The sequence below is a fragment of the Trichoplax adhaerens genome, genomic scaffold, assembly GCF_000150275.1.
Source record: "Trichoplax adhaerens TRIADscaffold_6 genomic scaffold, whole genome shotgun sequence".
Classification (NCBI taxonomy): Eukaryota; Metazoa; Placozoa; class Uniplacotomia; order Trichoplacea; family Trichoplacidae; genus Trichoplax; species Trichoplax adhaerens.
The window spans coordinates 3,472,572-3,489,666 of NW_002060948.1; the positions used below are offsets into that span (position 1 = coordinate 3,472,572).

General features: G+C 32.6%; 4 protein-coding genes across 4 annotated transcripts; all 4 read right to left on the minus strand.

Moving 5' to 3' along the window:
- Positions 1-554: 554 nt before the first annotated feature.
- On the minus strand, positions 555-3,879 carry TRIADDRAFT_57496 (uncharacterized protein; the record flags this gene model as incomplete). The annotated part of the gene is made up of 9 exons (XM_002113716.1): positions 555-719; positions 875-907; positions 1,022-1,094; positions 1,228-1,388; positions 1,505-1,546; positions 1,779-1,854; positions 1,963-2,170; positions 2,982-3,203; positions 3,312-3,879. The coding sequence occupies 9 exons, from the start codon at positions 3,877-3,879 to the stop codon at positions 555-557; spliced, it is 1,548 nt and encodes a 515-aa protein (XP_002113752.1).
- Positions 3,880-6,679: 2,800 nt separating this feature from the next.
- TRIADDRAFT_57497 (uncharacterized protein) lies at positions 6,680-8,698 on the minus strand (the record flags this gene model as incomplete). Its single annotated transcript, XM_002113717.1, has 6 exons — positions 6,680-7,027; positions 7,189-7,224; positions 7,459-7,528; positions 7,655-7,815; positions 8,081-8,153; positions 8,532-8,698. 6 exons carry the CDS (start codon positions 8,696-8,698, stop codon positions 6,680-6,682), a joined length of 855 nt encoding a protein of 284 aa, XP_002113753.1.
- Positions 8,699-9,621: 923 nt separating this feature from the next.
- Positions 9,622-10,648, minus strand: TRIADDRAFT_57498 (uncharacterized protein; the record flags this gene model as incomplete). The annotated part of the gene is made up of 2 exons (XM_002113718.1): positions 9,622-9,839; positions 10,087-10,648. The coding sequence occupies 2 exons, from the start codon at positions 10,646-10,648 to the stop codon at positions 9,622-9,624; spliced, it is 780 nt and encodes a 259-aa protein (XP_002113754.1).
- A 1,890-nt stretch (positions 10,649-12,538) lies between these two features.
- TRIADDRAFT_57499 (uncharacterized protein) lies at positions 12,539-16,323 on the minus strand (the record flags this gene model as incomplete). Its single annotated transcript, XM_002113719.1, has 9 exons — positions 12,539-13,009; positions 13,177-13,212; positions 13,285-13,354; positions 14,004-14,167; positions 14,294-14,344; positions 14,479-14,557; positions 14,782-14,986; positions 15,311-15,532; positions 15,777-16,323. 9 exons carry the CDS (start codon positions 16,321-16,323, stop codon positions 12,539-12,541), a joined length of 1,845 nt encoding a protein of 614 aa, XP_002113755.1.
- Between the last annotated feature and the right edge of the window lie 772 nt (positions 16,324-17,095).

The following is a 17,095-nucleotide window of genomic DNA, read 5'->3' on the forward strand; positions in this document are numbered from 1 at the left end:
TGGAATAAATATGCATGTAGTTATTGTTTACTATCATATTTTCTATAGTAATAGGATTAACTGACAACACTTTTAGTTTGGAGATGAATTACTTTAAAAAATCTTATTATTACTGAGTAAATGCAGTATTCAGTACTTTCCGAAGAGTATCGATAAATAGGGTGATTGATAGTACAGGTAATAATTGTAGTAAATTACGCTATAACATTGTCAATAGTAAATAAAAATCTCACTATAATTTTAAGTGTTACTAATATTCTAGTCTATGCAGTAAATGATTTCATCTCCATTAGATATTACTAGTATTTTCAAATGTCTTATCTATTTTTTGAATTTTAAAATTTAAGTTCATACCAAGTCCAATATTATATAAAAAGATATTTACTGATAAAATATTACTAATATTTAAATCCGCTCATAGTTCATCGCGGCGTCGCAATAATTTTATTAAATCTTCTTCATCGATATTTCGTAAATTTTCGGGTAATTCTTTACTTCTCAACAATTCTCTTATACGTTCAAACTCGTCATCTTCATCATGCTCACCACGATCATCATCCTCTTCTTCTTCTTCGCTTATATAGCAAATTTCTGACGTCGTGTGAACTGTCATTATCTTTCACGGTTTCGCTATAAGGCTCTACTGTCTTATTTAAATTGTCTTTTAATTCGTTTATATCGATTATACCATCTTTATTTCCATCCAATGCAGATATTATCTGTGATAGTAATACAAATAAAGAATTCTTTCAAATAATGGACGACCCAAGAATTGGAATAGAACAATTTATTTGCTTTCACCATTAGCTACAGTTTTGCATGCCATTGCTACATGGAAAAGGCATAGCATAATCATCGAAATTTTCTTACTAACCTCTTGAGCGTACTTATTAGACCCACCAATTTCCTGAAATGGATGGATTATGTAGTTAGCATGCGTATGGCTTTTCTTATTATTATATAATAATTAAGTTTCGAACTCAGCTGATAAGTGATATATCTTACGTCTTATATAATTTACCTTATAGGCATTCGTAAACTGATTCTTATCAAGTTGCTTGCTGCCTTTATCATAGGCGGCTTTAATAATTTCCCTAGCATCATCCAATAAATCAAAAAAATATAAGCTCATAGTAAGTTTATTATCAACAACGATTTAATAAAATTAGTATAATTTAAGCAAAAATTATAGTGATTAGTGCAGCTTATCACCAGTACTCTACTGACCTGATCATTTTCCTGTGAAAATGAAGACGTTCATAATTAATATTGTTATGAGGCCGAGCATCTAATTCTAATATGGTTTGAATTGCTTTCCAAGCTGGTATTGGAATTGATTGTATTTGCTCTTTGGTAATGTTACCACTAAGGTCGATATGTTTTTTAAACTAAAAAAGCGAAATCGAATTAAATATAATAAGATGATAGACCATATGGTGCTATACTGCGAAACGATGTATGATCTATCTAGTTCAATGTAAGGTTAACTGAGAATCTCCCTCACCAAATCTATAGCTTTATTTACCGTAACCGTTGAAGTGGCAAACTGGAGAAAAAGTGAATAAAAAGAATTTAAATGAACAATGAGTAATTTTATATAGCAGAGTATATATAATATTCATCACTTACTATTCTAAAATAAAAAGACAAGCTTGATATAAATCAAGCGCTTACAGATTAATTTTAATAGACAACTAAATCGATGTTTTAGTTCATTAGCTACTAGTGTCCTTGACGATCGCTACTGTATTGGAATTTTTCGAAGGATTTGATGTTACCTCATTAAGCAGCAGCTTAAGATTTTCTAAATCGCTTGGAAGCCCTCTCGATTCGAGTTCGTGTACAAAATTTCCCCTAATTAATAGATATTTTACAGGATTATATCTCTTTGGAATTGAACGTCAATACAAGTACAAGTTATAAATAATTTGTTACTTCCAGCTATACAATTTACTAACATACCGGCTTTGGACAGGATTAATATTACCCATGCTCATGTGGCCATTACCTGGATAATCCCAAACTAATTCAATACTGTTTAAATTTTTAATTTTTGCCTTTTTGCAATCTTGACGCTGCAAGTATTCTAGATCGTGATAGTCAGTTCTATCTAGTAGTACTGAAAACCCTACATTGTGCTTTCCTTTGAAACTTACGATTTGAGAATAACCTGCATTGAAAGAGTAATAAGTAATCATCAAGGGTCAATAATTTAAAATCGTGACAAACTATCGCCGAACTAAAGTTTAAAAATCAGTTACGAGCATACAGCAAGAATAGCACCCTAGGGTTATAACAGATATTAAGTTGTAAATAGAGTAAAAGCCTGATAGAACGTATATCAGATTAGCTGAAATGAAATTTCTCGTTAGCCCTGTACAGCGTGTAGGATAATTGCTACGATACAAAAAAATTTCAAGATGATAATTTAATGGTGAAATTTATCAGAGCTTTAGATGCTATCACTATGAAACGCGATAAAAATTATTTCCTAAAGTGTTGCATTCTATAAAACTGATTATAGAATTTGTAATGATGAAACTTTACTCGTTTTGCTAATAAAATTTCACGATTGACAAACATGTTAAGAAAATTATTATAATTCAGACGCAAGATAACGGTTCGTATTTCTTTTCTGTTAGCAGTTACATTAAAGGTTAGGAATGCATACAATAATTCAATATAAAACACAAATGCCGCTGGTAACTTTATACATATTAAATAAATTAGTTTCCTTGCATCTTGAAAGGAAATCTAATCCTGATAAAGAACTACAACGTGTTGGTTTTAATCATAGCGGTAAAAGAAAAAAGCTTTTTCTTTCAAATTGCTTATTCTTTTACCTCTATGGCTTTCACATGCTCATTTGGGTTAGAATGACTTTGATTAGCATCATTCTGATTTATAATAACGGCTACTTTATCATTAATGTTAACTGTAGTAACGATAATTTCATTTTAATGTCTTTCAAGATTATTTACCATGCGGAACATATAAACAATCGCCTCCTTTCACTTCGGCATAATGCCAGGGGACGGATGTTTCAGAACGCAAACATCCTCGTATTTCATCATCGTCGAGATAAGCGACATTGGATGTATCGAAATCGGCAATTTCACATTTGGAATGTAATTTCTCGTTATATTTAGATTCAATAAGAGCCCATTCTTCTTTTCCGCGTAATAAGCAGTGAAGCATGGATGCTAGAAGTGCGTAAAGATAAGACAGAATTATGAAAGATTATCGTATTAATGGCAATGTAATTTAACGCCATTCACAAGATGACATCTGTAGTCCTATTTGTTACTTACGCGAATCTCGCTGCCACTGGGTATGATGAGCGCCGAGACTGATCAACAAATTACTGGCGAGAATACTACGAGTAATTGGACCACATGTTAAAAACGGCATGACTAAGATATCCTTTTGCATAGCGGTTGGAAGTTGCGTTTCTATGTACATTCTTTTACGAAAATTTATATCTAAGAAATTGTTTAATGTGTCGAAACCCATGCCTTCGTTTCCAGTTGGTGGCTTCATTCGATTTTTTTTATCAATAATTTTAACAGTAAGATTGCCGTAAGAATTTTTTAGAAAATTTCGATTCCATGTATGAAAAGCTGGTGAATATACAGCAATTCCTTTAATTAAAACAGGTTTAAATGTAGTGACATATTGGTCCCAAAATTCACTTGTAGTGGGTACATATTTAAGAATGTTAACAAATTGATTGGCAAGACTTTTCATTTCAAAAATCGGCTCTTCTTGATGGGCTTTTGCCGTAGCACTTTTCTCCTTGCCATCGGCTAAAGATGGATGACTCCACGAAACTATCAGTAAAAAACCAATCGCTAATATAGTATTCAGTCCGACCGCCATGGTTCTATTCGATCCAGGCCAGGTTATAAGTTAAAGGCGTTTGCAATTTCGAGCTAAATAGTGCTATACAGAGTATATTGATTCAATGAAATTTTTCACTCATCAATTCATATGTGTAGTAATAGCAAACAGTGGCAATGTTAATGGACAATACATGAATGGTAAGCAACTTACTAGTAGAAAATAAAAATCCTTCAAGATTACTAACGTATTCGTCTGTCTACCAACTCGTGTGTGAGTATAAGAGTAGTCTTAACGCTTGTTTTACGGCAATCCAACGGATATATTCATTTTAGGCCTTTTTCACTAAGGCTAATTAACTGCTATACGAATTGGCAACAGTTTAACCACTCTATTTACTCCTTTCTATGCTGTATCTGAGAAAGGATATGGAGGCGTGTACATCAATCCAGTCTTTGTAAAGAAAATGAATAAAATGATTAGCCTATTATCATGTTAAATATAGAATAATTTTACATTAATAGGACGAGCCATCATAGAAATAGCTTAAAGGCAGATTAACCTGAACGAAATCAAAGTTAAAATGTGTATCCTTGGTGAAGACTGTCTTATTCCTCTTGGTCATTGGATATCATTGAGTTTTACGTTATAGACTAAAGCGTTTATAATACGTTTTTCCTCTATAGCCCGTCTCTCCACATTTATTTGAATAGTTTTGACGCTCCTCATCGATAAAATATCCATAAATTGAGGTGTATTTCTTGGCATTTTACTGTAAAACAGTAGATTACAGCAGCGGTAATGAAAGTGGCCATTTTTTCTCCAGCTTCAATTTTAGAGCCATTCTTGGAGAAGTACACGCCAACCACTTGTAAGTGACGTTCAAAAGTCATTCATTGCAGTCACAATGCATGAGACATGTCAAACAAATAAGTTTCACCCCCTTGGTCATTCTTAGAGAATGGCATTGTTTAATATGTGATGGTTCATCCATTCGCTTCAGCCATACAACGATCGTGCGACATTTCAAAATGGCGAGTGTCAACACTTCCTCATTGGTAGTAGTTTCAAGCCAGTAAGAGAAAAATTCCTTAAGCTAATTTTCTGCAGCAAAAGGATCATGTCGGGAAGGATAATTTCATAATGACTTACCTGAGTAGTCATTATCTACCTCTATATCCGCTTGAGGAGCAAGATTGGTTTCTTGAAGTCAAAACAAAAAATGTCTAAAATCTCCTTTCCTGTCATTTTAGCCAAAGGAAATAATCAGATCGGAAAGGATAATTTTATAATGAATGTAACTCTGTCGGTCATTCTACATACGTATAGTATATCGCTATGTCGGATTGAGGAAAGTAAGAGTTATTTCTTGAAGTAAATAAAAAAAATAAAAATCAACATAAAATCTCCTTTCCTGTAGCTCCAAGAGGAGACATGGTTGATCACTTTAAAGGGGTATCTCCATGTTTCAAATGAGTATTGTAAAATCTTACTCATTGCTGGTAGAATCAAATCAGGAAGAAAAAGCACTAAATCTGACTCTCTCCGGAGAAGTTATCAAATCAGGAAGGGTAATTTCATAGTCGCTAATAGACGTAGCCATTATTTTATATCCGATTTAGCAGAGGAAATGAAATCAAGTAGGTCTTGATATCGAAACAAAAAATCATGAAAACCTTTTTTCCTGTAGTATTCGGAGGAGATAGTGCAGTTGTTACTTAATTTGACGGTATATTTCTACGTTCTAAACCTGTGCTGTTAAAACTTTGCCATTGCTAACAGTATCAAGCCAATCAGAAAAAGGATTTAGGTAAACTTTTAATAGTAGAAAATCGTCTGGTCGAGAAGGATAGTTTCATAACCTCACGTAGCGAATAAGAAAGTTGTTAAAATCGATATAATTTAATTCATGCTTACTTATTATGGCATATCTGATTACGATATGTCTTCTTGTATATGTATAAGTATAGATTAATATCTGCTCATACATCAAGTATATTATAAAAGTTCTAATTCCCCTGTAATTATCGAGGGCTGAACCAGACTGTACAAGGAACGGAACGATCTAGAGTTCTTCGTGATTAGCAATCATTGTGCAACACCAGCTACTACAGATCAATGAATACTTTTACAATTATAAGGTAAGAAATCGCTATTTCCACCTATATTATATTCATTTACGTGCCGTATCCAAAATCCTTTCAATTGTCAAGATCGATTCATTTCATGACTTATAAATTGCACTATAATTTATGATCTTCTGCTGATACCTTGTAAACCTATGACAAGATCTTGAAGATAAAACTTGATCTATTATCATTTATACTGGTTAAAGATGAACTATTTGAGCTTAGCAATCAGGTCAAATCTATCAGAATAAATTCTCAAATCCTAACACTCGGATCAATACGTATGACAAGTACTAGAATGCACGTAGATTAACAACTTTTCTGTACAGCTGGCTCGAGTTTAAATTGTTTGAGTTTACTTTCAATTTATTGAATGCACTATTAAGAGATGCAAGAGGTAGAAAAATCGAATGCTGATATGGCTGGCTACTCAAAAAGATAGGTACTGATGTAACATTGAATAGTCATACAAACAAATGGAATCACTAAGCGACTTTGTATAAGAAAGGATTAAGCAATATTTTAATATGCCTAATATTGATCGCATAATTAAATATAGATGTAGTTATTGATTGAAACAATTTTTCTCTTTAAGTTATAATTATAATTGGCAAAAATAATATTAATTGTACGGAAAATTTATCTTATGATTATCGCACATGGACAAGATACAATTATAAGGAAATAATTAGGAATAATTGAACGTCCATTTATAATTCCTCGTGCATTATTTCTTCACGTTCGTCCACAAATTCAGCTCCATCGCCATTACCTTCATCATCGCCCCCATCATCATCATCATTTGATCTCTCTTCCTTATTAACCGGTATGCCGGCTCCGTCATCAATTGGCCTATAATTTTCTTCGTAATGATATTCCATTTCATCTTCATCGGGTACCTCTTCACGTTCCTTACGATAAACATAAACATCCTGATAGTCATTAGAGTGCTCGTCTGGCACGCTTTTCTCAAACAGACCCAGAACTTTCTTTATTTTGGCTGCCTTTTCTGATTTAGTAATTATTCCGTCACTATTTTCATCCAGCTTTTGCAGTAGCTAATTATCCACATATGTAAAAATATCAGCAGTGAGTCTGAAGCTAACTGCATATGTGAAACCTTCCACTATGATCGTTTTATAGTCTTTCTAATTTAGTAACATTACAGGCTTACACACTTCGATATACAATTAAATGTATTGCATGAAATTCGAATTACCTCCTTAGCAATCTTTTCTGATCCATGTATCCTCTCCTAGGGTTAAAAATGTGAATAAATTGATGACTATCATGCATTTACCACAAAGAATAAAATTTTAATCGAGATTGATTAAATATGGCAATCATATTACTTTAATCAAATAAGAAATTGTTACCAGGAAGAATCGCGTAGTCTTATCGAAATTTTATCTGATACGCACTGCAATACCCATTATTATGAAATCTAGATGTCGTTTTGCAAGTATTTAAGATTCTGGTTTAAAATTACCTTATAAATCTTAATAAACTTTTCACTATTAATTCCACCGTCCCTCCTTGTTGAATGATCGAATGCTTGCCTAGATAATGCGATGGGTTAAAATAGGTCAGCACGAAATCGAACACAGTAGATTTCGATTTTGGTTTTACGACCGAATATAAATCTTTTATGATCTTTGAGCTGCAGGATAAATGTTGTTACTTACTTAATCATAGCTTGAGAAAATTGAAAATACTCATATTGCAAGGTATTTGATGGATCGGTCTCCAGAGAAGCGATTATTTCTTTATATGCACCTAAAGGTACAGCTGAAAGTTCTGCTTGAGTAATGTATTTTTTATTCTCAAGTTTCAAGTTCCTTTTTAACTATAGATAATAAATTAAAGAAAACTTGGATTAATCACCATTTACGATTTCAAAATATCATGGCAGTGAACTAGTAATCTCCATAAGACCACTTATAGTTCGCTACGATCTAGGATGCTTATCTAGGACTAACCAAAGAAACGGCCAACTTCGATTTCTCTACATCATCGGGCAACATAGTCTATTAATAACGCCTCTAATTAGCAAAATCATCACTGAAATTAACAATATTCTTAGGTTCCATATGACCACATCATATTTTTACCCTCTTAACTCTAGTGATTAATAGTTTAGTTGTGATATTATTCTTCCCCTTAAAGGCTTTCAATATGTTTTTCCTATGAAAATTAATTCAAGAAAGTAGCTAATCAGCTTCTAATTCAATAACCGAAAATTAATTATAATACAGTAGATGTGCTCTTACGTATTCCGTACTTACTATAATAAATTGAAAGATTAGTAACGTTAACTATAGTTAAGTATGCAATTCAGGATTGGTGAAATAAGATTAACTGATAATTAATTTCAAGCTTCATGTCACAGCTATCAAAGGTAATGAAAGAAAATCTAACACTTATAACTATTCATAGAGCATTCTTCGACAAAAGCGATCATTGGCCACATTTCACATAAAATCTAGAGTTAAGCACTTCTTTAAGCAGTGATATAATTTAAGTTATAACACAGGTATATCATATCAAGTATGATATTCATACCGATAGAAGATAGGCTCATTTAATCCCATGGTCAAAGAGCCAACACCATCAAAATCCCAAGCAACTAGTGTATCTTTTAGATTCTTATAGACTGGTTTATCGCAGCCTGTATTATCAAATTCCTTATTATGCGTTATAGTGCGGGAGAATAAAAATGACACAGCCATGTTTTTGTTACCAGATGAACGGACATGATGTAAGCTACCTAAAATCTCATTAAAATGGTGTAAGGTATGACAATTAATGGCATACTACAGCAGCTAAATAAGGTAGTCTGTACTGGAATATTTTAGCTAAACCTATTCCAGCTGTATTTATAGTATTAATTTCCTTTCATCGATAATGTGCTGAATTATCTGTTGTTGTATCTCACCATAAGGTACATAGAGGCAGTCTCCGGCAGTGACATTGGCGTAATGATAGGGGCAATCCTTGAATTTGGGATACTTGATCAAATTGACCCGGTCAACGTCTAAAACAGAATAACCACCTCCAGCCAAACTTGGTTCTCTGGCTAATGGAACCATGTGTTCATGTTTGGGATTGAACATTAGCCAATTTTTAGTTCCATTAAGTAGACAGTTGAGAATGTTAGCTATAACCATAAAAGGAAGGAATCAATGACAAGGCTTAATGCAATAACATATATTAGAGTGAATTATATCAGATTCTATACCGGTTCTATATTTACTGGTTGGAAGGTTCTTTACTATAGTATATTCTAAAGTCAACTTTCTAGTTTTAAGGTATGATTTCGATTCGATATTTGTCATAAATATTTATTATTTTAATACTCGTTAATCACAAAGTTTCTCATTAATGACGCTTGCAAGCAGTAGTAATTATCAGCATTATAAGAATTTATGAAGTCACTGTAAAAGCCAACTACTGTAAAAACAAAATTAACTATAAAAAAATCAAGATGATGACCCAGGATGTAAGTCAAATCTCGGAAAAATAGCTACAAAAATGCTGTCTCTTTTTAGTATGAATACCTTTAAATAGAGTTTAAATTCATAGCATACTCTTAAGGTACGATGTAAAGAAAGAAAAGAAATTTATGGTAATCAAAACAAATATATTCTATCTTTCATAACCAATCAAGTTTTTTGTCGGATAGATTTAGTTCTTCAAAATAATTAGCAAGATCAGATTGAATTTGAAATAAGGAATTGAAATCTCTGTAGCAATAGAGAAGCAAGAAGAATTGACTACTTGCCAAAGATTTTGAGTCAGACGATTGCGAACCTAAAGGGTTATAAAACTCAAGCACTACAACAACATAATTATTTCGAATTCTTTCTAAAGCTAAATAATAGTACGAAAATGTCAGAACTTGTTAATTCTAGTTGTAAAGCAGACGAAAACAAATTCATCCGGAGGGCTTCAAAAGTGTAACGTTCTAATTTGAATGTCAGAATCATCTTTTTAGAGTCAATGTATAGATCTCAGACTATTAATACGAAGTTTTGGAATGCCTACAAGAACATAGCTATCATCTCACTTAATACCTTAAAAATTTACTTAATGGGATTGCTTTGTGATAAGAACTTACGAGCATCCTTGTGCAATAAACTCCTAGTGCCACCGCTGCTTAGCCAAAAATTGACTTCAATAATGCTGTCTTTGAAAAGTCCACACGACATACATGGTGGAATAAGAACATCGCCATACATTGGTTTGGGTAACTGAGAAATTACGTATTTATCGTCTTGGACATAAGTGTTCATAAAATGCTTAATAGTGTCACGGGCTAGACCCATATCACCAACAGGATTGGGATCTTCCTCAAGTTTTCCTTCAATTTTAAGTGATAGATTACCATAAGTATCCGATAAGTAAGAATCAACCCATAATTCTTTAGCAGGAAAACTGCTAGCAGCGCCACGAAGTAAAACTGGACGCCTTTTACTGACATACTTGGTCCAAAACTCTTTAGCTGACAACGGTTCAGTTATAATATCAACATGGCCTTCAGGATCACGGTGTAATCCAAGTTGTTGTAAATGGCCGCGCGGCGCCTTTTTGGATTGTTTTTTACCATCACCATGATGGAAAAAGGCTATTGCTAAACATAGAGTAAGAATGATACATTTATTGAGTGTTAGAATCGCCATGTTAACATTCAAACACTGTAATGGCAAATAGGTGAACTTGTCCTTAAGTAATTGTTAAATCTTTCTTAGATGTGTATAATAGCAGATTTAAGTTTACAAAGACGGTTGATACATCTATTGGTGGCGATTAAGGAGATCGTAGTTTTCTTTGTATAATTTTATTCATCTCTATTCTTATTCAGATAATTGACAACTTCTACAGGTAGCTGTTAGTTCTTCAACCATATTTATTGCCATCCGTTACTATAATTCTATTGCGTAAAGACAATGTAACTATGGACTTATTATTTCGACATGATTTAGTCCTTGATTGACAGCTATTCATAGCACTTAATTAATGTACATCCCGTGATACATGACGCCAGTCAAATAAACTTCTTAATCAAGTATGAAAGTGCCTGCAGAAAAGTTTTAAGGCTCAGACTATAAATATTAGCTAGGGTACGTACCATTCAACTCAATACCTTTTATTTAGCGGTTTAAGCGAGGATCAAAGTGTGGAAATGATTGTCACGTTAATGTAAAAATTAATTATAATGCCTTTAGAAGGTAGGGATGGTGCTAAATTCTGCCGTACTTAAACGTTTGTTAAGTAAAGTTAATACAAAAACAGCTAAAAGTTATTTTGAACTCCCCATAAAAAAGCAATTTAACTTATTTCCATTATCAAGATGACTAATATCTAACGGTTATTGCTCATTTAATTTTGTTTAAAGGCGCTATACTCTCACTATAACAGTTCTAACCTTGTGGGCTAGTTTAGTACTTCGGTAACAAACTCAGATTTCTAAGATTGGCATGCTGAATTTCGATTGTAAAGAGACTAGAGATGTACACCTGCAAGTCTCTGTAACAACTATTATAAGTTTTTATATCAAGTTCTTGATACAGTAATCCTTAGTTGATGGATATCGGCATTGGTAAGCACTTTTATTCAACATGCAGGCCATCATAGCGTAATTCTTTTATTACATGACCAGCTAATTCATCAATATGGATATAAAATGCTACGTGCTCTTAGCCTGCTAAATATTTCAATGGTGATATTCCATATGAACTATTTATGATAACTCATTGGTAGTCGTTGTTCTGTATATCTGGTTTATGAAACAGACTCGTATTTATTTGAAAACTGGTATAAATATGTAAATAACTAGACAGAATATTCATATGTAGAATTCTGATTTATACTTCTGATAATTCTTTCTGTTGTAAATGAAGTTTATCGTTCAATTTCTACTAGAATGTAAGGGAAGGCACGCTAGCTGTCGTAATAGTATGGCAATAATTTAGATATTACCGCAATATCATATAGATGATATACGGGCATATCATGCTATCTGTGCATCAAAAGGTTGCGTGTCGTACGACCTTTAATTTATTTCTACTACAGTGCAACTTAATAATCAAACCTCGACTTTATTCACAAGTGAATACATGTAATACCACAATCCCAATCTTACGGTCTCCTTTTACTTTAAATCAACAATTGAAATTTATCAAAACATAATTACGTAGAGTACAGTAATTACGTATTTGTGACTCAATTTTTTATACGTCTACTAGTACTAATCATCTGTCATTCCTAGTTGCAGTAATTTTTAATTTTACCGTATATAAGTCTAAAAACTCACTTTTAGGCAAAAATAGCTATTACATATCTCTTTTATTGAAAACATCCTTAATTTGCTTTTCCTGTCAGGTTAACAACATTGATAAATAATTCGCCTGTGCTCATTTTAATTTAGTAGTATACTAATTGAAAAAGATAAGTACCAGTACTGGCAATACTTAGAGATGTTTAGCAGCTAAACTAAAAATTAGTTTCACTTAATTAATATTATTATTAACTATAGAAGGTGTGGAATAGTTCAATGTAATTGGTCAAATTTATAATTCATCACGAGTCGCACCTTTCTGCATATTATTATCGTCTTCTGGACCTCTATCATCGTCTTCTGGACTTCTTTCATCGTCTCCGGGACCATCCTCTCCTTCTTCTTCTTCATCTTCCTCATCACCATTACCTTCATCGTCTCTACCGTCTGCTTCATTTCTTTCTTCGTCGTTTTGATCATTAGGATTTCCACTCTCTCCACGCGGCTCAAATAGGTGGTACCCGTTTTCTACAGAAATCCCTTTTCCGTCATCCAATCGTATATTTTCATCGCTCTCTGGATCCATCGAATCTTTTTCAGGAACTTCTGGACGTTCCTTACGATAAACATAGCTATCAGCGTAATCATTAACATGCTCAGGTGGCATATCTTGATCAAAAAGTTTCATTGTTTTCTTATAATTATTTCTCGTCTCCTCTTTGGTTATGATGCCATCCCCATTGGTATCCATTTTTTGTTTAATCTTATTTTAAAAGTAATAATTAGCGATAATTTTAGGTAAAACTGTTCAAGTTTACAAAATATCGCTGTAATAGTTACTTGCTTCCATTCGCTAGTCTTTATTATTTAGATAAAATGCATATAAGCGATTATGATTCATTTTATCTTGTTACGTAATATTACGAATACCTCATTAGCTATCCTTTCAGAACCACCTAATGTTCCCTAGAGTTGAAAATGATCAAACAATTAATTGTCTTAGAATAGAACAAGAGTTCGCATGAAGTTGCATCTTACCACGTAGGCTTCTGTGAATTTCTTGCCATCAAATATGCCTGATTTACCTATGGCTTTCTTAAATATCGGTCTTGAAAACAGCAATTAAACAATTTAGAAGATAAATATTAGATTCTATATAGCACAACTTTATACCGTCATATTTATGTGCTGTAATCACTGTGCGAAAAAACAATATCAGACTAACTGTATATGTTGCTAAGCTATAATTATCCAGTTATATGATAATAAGAGTAATGTAGCTAAATTGTTCGAGCTTTTATATCAACTTGTAATACTTTGACACAATCATCAGCATTATAAGCTTTAATTCAGCACATTTAAGAAACAAAGACACATTACAGTCGATCCCTTAAATTTTTGTAAGATTACAGAATATTACTCGAATTTAATTGTATGGAATGGTGCCTAAGAAGATGCCTGATTAAATGCATCTACAGGTAGTCTATCATAATTTCATCATGAAACCAATATTTCATACGAATACTACTGTAAAAGTGAAGTAGTTCACTATGAATTAGATATTATGTCAGAAAATTTAAAAATTTAATTCTAATTATTCTAGGTGCTAGAATTTTTGAACGTGAAATATCTAATAGAAATGCACACGAATGTTAGATAATTTTCTTTTCAGTACAAATATTTAATCTAATTTATCGAATTTTATTCGATAGCTTGTACGTAATGTTTATTGAAAGATTTCTATAACTGTAACTTACGAGACTTCACTTCGTGTAAATTGACGATATTCATATTGCAAAGTATTTGCTGGATCCATTTCATTGAATATAATCATATTTTTCCATGACTGCATAGGTAAAGCCTTGATATCATCAACTGATATGGTTTCCTTATCATCAGTTATTTGCAAGCTATCTTTGTACTAAAGATAAAATATAGAATCAAATTATTGCTTTGGGCTTGCCCAAGTAGATTCAGTACAGAAAATTCATTCTTAAAATTTCAAGCATGAACATTTATTTTCTTTCTGCTCTTAGTTACAACGTACTATTTTATATCCTTTTTGATACTTCTCTCCTTCAAATTCACCAAGATAATCCTTTAAAGTAGAAGATATATTAAATATAGGCAAGATAACATCAAGATTATTTATGACTATCATACGCTTTCAACTAATATGATGAGATTAATTCAAATATGTAGTAAGCTATAATGCAGAAAATAGTTGCATACCCTGACAACATGCTTCAGTAGTTTTTTTGCGGGTAGAATCGACTTCTTTGCTTTTTTAAAAATATGTAGGAAGCTATCCCTATTGGCGAATATTTAAATTGCCTTAGTAGGTGAGCAATAGTTATAACGATATATCTACATAAAATTGAACATCTGAAAATAAACCAAGGAACTATCCTTTAAAAATGATAACGATATTATCATATATTAAAATTACAGTAACGTATTTGAATAAGTATTTCAAGTTTATATCTAAACCAAAGTTGATATGAACTAGTTCTTAGAGATTAATAAAAATATAACCTATAATGCTTAGGTTCATGTAGACCCATCGTTAACGAACCAATACCATCAAAATCCCAAGCAACTTCTACATCTGTCAAATTTTTATACGTTGCATTTTCACAACTTTTGCTATCAAATTTTTTTGTATGTGTTGTTCGGCGAGAGAATAGATATGAGATGGCCATATTTTTGTCGCCAAAGGATCGCACATGATGTAAAGTACCTAATATTATCATAAGGCAATGTCGAATTAGATTGCTTGTATTACAATTATGATCGAACACTTTTCAATATATAGCATTAAAATCCAAACCCATAAATTTTACTTTCTCTGAGGTCAACATATACTCATGTTTATAATTATACATATAGTAGTCTTAATCATTCTGGAACATGGCTCGTACTTAATTACGATCTAATATCAATTTAATATACATAGCTGTTTATAGTCTATTTATGCAATTGGTGGAAACTTGAGTATACATATTACATATTGGATCATCGCCTCATTTCAATCTGTAAAGCAATTTCAAAAGCATAAGCTCACCGTAAGGAACATAGAGACAATCGCCGGCAGAGACATTAGCATACCAATACGGACAATCTTTAAATTTGGAGAACTGGATTAAATCAACTTTATCTACTTTTAAAACAGAATAACCGCCACCATCCATTGCTGGTTCTCTTGCTAAAGGTACCATATGTTCATATTTGGGGCTAATGAGTAACCAGTTTTTGGTTCCATTTAATACACAATTAAGAATATTTGCTATTTATTGAAGAGAAATAACTTGATATCAAAATGTAGCATTACTTGAGGATATCTTGACTTCAAAATGATTATTAATGGTGATTAGAAAATGTTATTCTACTATTCAATAATCTGCAAGATTAGAGATGGAACTAAATTTCTACTCTAATATTGGCTTGTAGAATTGAATAGGTAAAGATACATTAAAAACATAATGATGTGGACGCCATCTTTTGAAAAGTAATATCGCAATAGTACTTACGAGCATCCTTGTGTAACAAACTTTTAGTTCCTCCATTACTCATCCAGTAATTGATTTCAACTAAGGAATCCTCAAAAATACCACAGGATAAGCAAGGTGGAACAAGAATATCGCGATACATTGGTTTAGGCAATTGGGAAACGACATATTTATTTTCTTCGACATAAGTCGTTAGAAAATTCTTGATAGTGTCACGACCTAAACCTAAATCACCAGCGGGAATACCCTGAGCTTCTTTTTTTTTCTCTAATTTTACGCTATACTTCCCGTATACATCTTTTAAGTATTCATCCGTCCATAAAGTTTTAGCTGGAAAATTTTGAGCTGCCCCTTTAAGTAGAACTGGTCGTCTTTTACTAACATATTTAGACCAAAATTCTTCAGCTGGATATGGCTCATTCATGATATCTACATGGCCGTCAGAATCACGATGTAAACCTATCTCTTGTAAATGACCCCTTGGAACTTTGCTCGATTCTTTTCCATCGATTTTGGCTAAAGAAGCGAATAATAGGCACAAGAAAGTAATTCCTTGCATCCACTTCATCTTAATCACTTTTACTCGTAAGGGTTGGTCCCTCTTGTTTTTTTTCAACGAAAATGAAGGAATTAACACCTGTTCCTGTTACATACTAATATATATTATAAAATTCCGTAGCAAACTTAACCTACTAGTAGTATTCAATCCAATTGGCATTCAATCAGGTTGTCAATAACATTGAAAAGAATAACTTTATTAGCCATTGTGTCGAATAATAACAGCCATCTTTATTGTTTGAATAATTGAATTAATACCATTGCTTTTCCATTTTATCCTCTGATGGGACCAACTTTTATACTTTCACCCTATCTTACTTGTCCTTAGCGATTTTATAATACAATGTTGATAGCTCTATTACTGTTTTCTCTTATTGATTGGATCGGAAACCTGTTTTCCCACTGGCACTGCGCTGGATTGATTGGCTTGTCTAGTCACGTCGTTAAATCAAGCTATAGTTGGTAGGGATTCCGACCTTCATAGACCACCATTCCTTATCGGCTGCATCGAGAGTTAATTAGCTTGTCTAAATAATGACATTAAAAGAAGTTATAATTGATATAGGCTTGATTTTTAGTGTAGCACATAGTCAACATCGTTGATCACGTTGCACAAGCGCTAAATCTTTACCGGAAGCTAAATTGAATTATGTTATTCCACGGTCTATTCTTACTTTAAATGATTATAGAAATTTAACAGGTCCTCTCATAATTCGTATACTTAATATCTTTCGTTGATGCTATTGAATTGCATTATAAAATTAATATAAAATCTTTTATCC